The following is a 6,000-nucleotide window of genomic DNA, read 5'->3' on the forward strand; positions in this document are numbered from 1 at the left end:
AATAGTTGCAAAATGCACCTCCACCTGGCTGCTGCTAACACAGAAAATGTGTTCCTGTGTATGACTTGGCCTGGCTGACTTCTCTTCTGATTCCTGCTCCTGATTTTTGGCTCCTGACAACGCTGACTTCTGGCCTCCTCATCTTGGCTCGTTTGATTACCTGCTCTGGCTTCCAAATGCACGGTGGGTGCGATCACGGGAGGCCGTCATAAGCCTCTAGTACCGATTACCCTTTCCTGGTCTGAGTTTTCCATCAATAACCAGGCACTTATCGATTCGAGGGCTGCAGGCTTTTTCATATATAGTGACTTTGTGTCTAAGCACTCGATACCGCTGCAGGTATTTTGCGGCCACATCGGCCTTATGACTGCACAATTGACCTTCAACCTGGTGCCATTCCTCCTCGTGCCCGGGTTTACCCTCTGTCTGTCTCAGAGGATAAGGCTATGGAGGAGTATGTTGCAGATTCACTATCCCAGGGGTTCATCTGTTCATCTTGAACAGATTAAATTTTTGGGTTATGTTATTTCTGCTGCCGGGTTTTCGATGGACCCAGAGAAACTACCTGCAGTCTTACAGTGGCCTCGCCCCCTAGGTCTACGTCCGCTACAACGTTTTCTTGGCTTTGCCAATAATCAGAAATGTATTCGTAATTTCTCCTCTCTGGTCAAACCCTTGACTGATATGACCAGGAAAGACGCTAACCCACAGAATTGGTCTCCGGATTCCATTAAAGCCTTTGATTCCCTCAAGGCTACTTTTGCTACAGCTCCAGTGCTGGCACATCCTGATCCTATGTTACCCTTCATTCTTGAAGTTGATGCGTCAGAGACTGGAGTTAGTAGGCACATTTCTCTCTCAACATCCTACCTCTGAGAGCTCTATGCATCCTTGTGGCTACTTTTCTAAGAAATTTTAAAAAATGCAATTACGAGATTGGGGACAGAGAATTATTAGCCATCATTTAAGCTCTTAAAGAATGGAGGAGGAGGCATTTCCTCGAGGGTACTACTGTGCCGGTCTTAATTTTGACTGACTATAGCAATCTATGATATCATTCTTGTCTGAGCCAAAACGTTTATCTCCCAGAAAGGCTCAGTGGGCCCTTTTTTTTGTCAAGCTTCAATTACATAGTCTCATTCTTACCCGGTATACAAAATATAAGGGAAGATGAGTCTGTTCCTACTCCTGTGATACCTTAGGACCATATTTTGGCCACTATTCACCCTGTTCTCACTTTACCTGGGTAAGAGAATTCTGTCCTCTCAGATCCATGCTCCTCCTGAAAAACCTCATGACCGCTACTATGTCCCCGGTGGGGAGAGGCCTTGGACCCACTTGTCTGTTGATTTTATTGTGGATTTACCCAACGCCCAGGGCAACACAATTATTCTTATGGTGGTCGACCGGTTCTCGAAAATGTCACATTGTATTCCGCTAAGCAAGTTGCCTATGTCCAAAGAACTGGCATACATTTTTGCTCGGGAGGTCTTTCGGCTACATGGGTTACCTAAAGTTATCATCTTGGAAAGGGGTAGCCAGTTTGTGTCCAGGTTTTGGCAAGCCTTTTGTGCACAGTTGGGAATTCAGCTTTCCTTCTCCTCGGCATATAACCGGCAGTCCAATGGGGCCCGCCGAATGGGCCAACCAAGCCTTGAAGCAGTTCCTACGTTGCTGTATTTCTGACCACCATTACAACTGGTCGGACCTGTTACATTGGGCAGAGTTTGCTCACAATAGAGCCATCAATGACGCTTCCTGATTATCTCCGTTTATTGTAAACTATGGGTTCCAGCCATCCATGTTCGCTGACACATTCCGCAGGGAATTCCTGCATTAGAGGAACGTCTTCGGGAACTCTGTTTCACTTTGGTGCAGGTCCAAAAATCTTTGCAATGCTCCAGAGTGAGGTACAGACTCCATGCTGACCGCCGACACCTACCTGCGCCCTCCTACCAAAGTGGGAAGAGGGTCTGGCTGTCTTCCTGTAACCTCCGACTCTGTGTTCCCTCACTAAAACTGGCGCCTCGGTATATTGAGCCTTTCTGCATACTCCGTAAGGTTAATCCAGTGGCTTACGCATTAGATCTTCCTTCCAACATGTGTATTTCCAACGTATTCCATGTTTCCTTATTAAAACTTTTGGTGTGCAATCACTATACCACCTCGGTACCACACCCTCGCCCGATTCAGGTTACCAACCATGAGGAATATGAGATACAATCTATCATCTGGAGGAACGCTCTTAGGTCTCTTCCTCAGATGTACATGCTCCTGCCCTCCTCTGTGCTTTCCATAGACGTTTTACCCTCAAGCCTTGTGCCCCGCAAAGGGGGAGGGGTCGTACAGGAGTGGGCACTGTCAGGGCTGGGCTTCTGCTATTTACTAGCTGCTCTTTTCTTTCAGTGCACAGAAGCTGCTCAGCTGTCGGTTAATTACCAGCCACTCATTGTTTCCAAAGCGACTCACCTGGTTACCATTACCTGCCTCATTAGTCCAGCCTACAGCCAGCCCCTTTTTGCTATTTAAACTGCCTTGCTCATTCCCTCTGTGCCCTCGGGTGGTCAACATCTCCAGTGTGTGTCTGTTGTGTTCCTGTTATGACTTGGCCTGACTGACTTCTCTTCTGATTCCTGATCCTGATTTTTGGCTCCCAACAACACTGACTTCTGGTCCCCTGACCCTGGCTCGTCTGATTACCCGCTCTGGCTTCCAAACGCTGGCTTCTATTTTTGACTATATCCCTTAGGCTGTGTTGTTTTTTCTATTTTATTAAAGGTGTGATTTTGACTGCACTTTCTGTTTATGCCCGGTTTATGGTTCCTGACAGTCTCAGAAAATGGGAGGCAGCGGTGTGAGACCTCTGCAACTTGTCTTAAGTAAACACTCAAACTACCATTGATTACTGAATACCAATATTAGGAGTCCTGACCCTTATATTATATGCTCTGTTTTTACATACCATTGTTTTCTTGCACTTTATATAGTCCTAATTGTTGTATCATATACAATATGTTGTGCATTACATACTCTTGACTTTTGCTCTCTATCATCTACCCTCTGCTATATATAAACATAATATGTATTCTCTTTGGTTACACCCATTTCTTACCAGCTGTACGTTTTATATCTGATGATTTGATTGGAGCACAGACTTTTACATGTTGATAATAATGTGATAACATTCTCAAACTTTGGAACCTTAAACAGAAAGTGATAATGAGGGAGGAGTAATAACCCAATGATGGTGGTCTTCAGGATCAGTCCAGTCTTCATCTTGGTTGTTCTCCCCCCATCCTCACTCTCTGACCTCTGGTGGGGCTCAGCCCCGCTGTTATTCATGACTAAATCATGGACTAAATAAGGAAGTGCAGGACTTCTTGTGTTTGGAATATGGCAATGAGTGATAGAGGGGGTGGGGACACTCATCCTATAATCCCCTCATCACTGTCACTCCTATAAAAGACAGTTCTCGTTGTTTCCTTACTCTCTGACTAAGGTCCATGAATAAAGAAATGAACTGGTAGGAGATCAGAGGACCCATTTACTAGTTACCTTGAGGGTGGAATTGTAAGATCCTCAGAGACAAAGCTGCCCGATATGGGCGGAGTCCTGGTTTAGGGGAACCAATCTGCTCATGTCTATTAATAATCTTTTTATTTCTATTTTAGTAGATGGACGGGAGATGAGGAAAACCTCAGAGGATTGTCTCACTTTGTCTCCAGACTGTAAAGTAGAAGATGAGGACATCACACAGTATAGTCCAGGAGAAAACCCGACTACCTCAAATGTCCATCCGGCACCACACAGTGTAGATGGACCATCGTATTCCTCTTATCCTGAGGAACCTCAGACTGTGAGGGACGGTGCCGTCCTTCCAACAGATAAGAGGTTTTCCTGTACTGAGTGCGGGAAGTGTTTCCATTTTAAATTCAATCTTGATGAGCATAAAAGATCTCACACGGAGGAGAAGCCACATCCTTGTCCTGAGTGCGGGAAATGTTTTTTAAAGAAGTCTCATCTGTCTACACATCAGAGATCTCATGCAGTGCAGAAGCCATTTTCCTGTCCCGAGTGTGGGAAATATTTTGTACTAAAATTACAGCTTGTCACACATCAATTATCTCACATGGAAAAAAAGTCATATTCCTGCCCTGAGTGTGGGAAGTGTTTTTCAGTGAAGTCCAACCTTCGCAGACATCAGAAACTGCACACCGGGGAAAAGCCGTATTCCTGTTCTGAGTGCGGGAAATGTTTTGCACAAAGATCAGAACTTGTCCAACATCAGAGGTGTCACACAGGGGAAAAGCCGTATTCATGTTCTGAGTGCGGGAAATGTTTTTTAGGGCATTCCAGTCTTTACAAACATAAGAGATCTCACACGGGGGAAAAGCCGTATTCCTGTCCTGAGTGCGGAAAATGTTTTTCACAGACATCCAATCTTTACAGACATCAGAAATCACATATAGGGGAGAAGCCACTTTCCTGTCCTGAGTGAGGGAATTGTTCCTCACTGAAGTCCTGTCTTCCTGTACATCAGGGATCCCACACAACCCTCGAGGTGTAATGGTGCCTTGAGTGCGGGAAATGTCTTCTATATGAATGTTGCTGGACATGTGTGGAAGAAGCACACCCTGATATACACCTCAGATGTACTCCATGGCTGATCTTCATCATGTAAGAAACAGTTCATAAGGAGATCAGAGATCACCAAAGACATGGATGAAGAGTTGTACCGTGTTGGCCATTGATAGCAGTAGAAAAATAAAAATGGAGTCATTACCTTTCATTGGCTGAGTACATTGTGTGCTGTGGAGACTTAGAGGTCTATTTAACTGCTTGCCGACCACCGGCTGTCAGTTGACGGCCATGCGGCGCAGCCCTCGTTGCGGGAGGGCGTCATTTGATGCCCTCGCTTTCCCGGCCCACCAGGGGAAGCGCGCGCTGCCGCCGGCAATCGCACACGTGCACGCCGTGTCACTGGGCACCCAGTGCGTGTGCCCGGCGGCTGCGATGTCCGCTGGGCACCCGCGTTTACCCGATAACACAGCAGGACTGTGGATCTGTGTGTGTAAACACACAGATCCACGTCCTGTCAGGTGAGAGGAGACCGATCGTGTGTTCCCAGTACAGAGGAATACCGATCGGTCTCCTCCCCTTGTGAGTCCCCTCCCCCTACAGTTAGAAACACCCCCTAGGAAATGTAATTAACCCCTCGATCACCCCCTAGTGTTAACCCCTTCCCTGCCAGTCACATTTATACAGTAATCAATGCATTTTTATAGCACGGATCGCTGTATAAATGTGAATGGTCCCAAAAATGTGTCCGATATGTCCGCCGCAATATCGCAGTCACGATAAAAATTGCAGATCTCCGCCATTACTAGTAAAAAAAAAAAAAAAAAATAATAAAAATGCTATAAATCTATCCCCTATTTTGTAGACGCTATAACTTTTGCGCAAACCAATCAATATATGCGTATTGCGATTTTTTTTTTTTTTTTACCAAAAATATGTAGAAGAATACGTATTGGCCTAACCTGAGGAAAAAATTTGTTTTAAAGAAAAAGAAAAATTGGATAGTAAAGTAAAAAATATTGTGTTTTTTTTTCAAACTTGTCACTCTTCTTTTGTTTATAGCGCAAAAAATAAAAACCGCAGAGGCGATCAAATACCACCAAAAGAAAACTTTATTTGTGGGGAAAAAATGATAACAATTTCATCTGGGTACAGTGTTGTATGACCGCGCAATTGTCATTCAAAATGTGACAGCGCTGAAAGCTGAAAAATGGCTTGGGCAGGAAGGGGGTGAAAATGCCTGGTATTGAGGTGGTTAAAAAATATATAGTTGAAGGAAGGTGACATTCATTTGTGCAACCATGACGAAAAATGTATCTCATACAGTTATTTCCTATGATCATTGGCTCTATCTAATGTCTGTAATGCCATGCTCGCAACATGTCATGTGGGGACTCAGTTTTTGGGGGGAGTTTAAGTGCT

At 44.9% G+C, this 6,000-nt stretch overlaps 1 protein-coding gene across 1 annotated transcript in view; it reads left to right on the top strand.

The window, feature by feature from the left end:
- The window catches only part of LOC141121619 (uncharacterized), a 55,785-nt gene extending 50,129 nt beyond the window's left edge, over positions 1–5,656 (top strand). The window contains 1 exon segment of the mRNA XM_073611270.1: positions 3,892–5,656. Coding sequence (XP_073467371.1) covers positions 3,892–4,567 — 676 coding nt within the window. The 3' untranslated portion in view covers positions 4,568–5,656.
- Positions 5,657–6,000: the final 344 nt, after the last annotated feature.

This window comes from Aquarana catesbeiana, unplaced genomic scaffold (genome assembly GCF_042186555.1).
Source record: "Aquarana catesbeiana isolate 2022-GZ unplaced genomic scaffold, ASM4218655v1 unanchor226, whole genome shotgun sequence".
In the NCBI taxonomy this organism is placed as follows: Eukaryota; Metazoa; Chordata; class Amphibia; order Anura; family Ranidae; genus Aquarana; species Aquarana catesbeiana.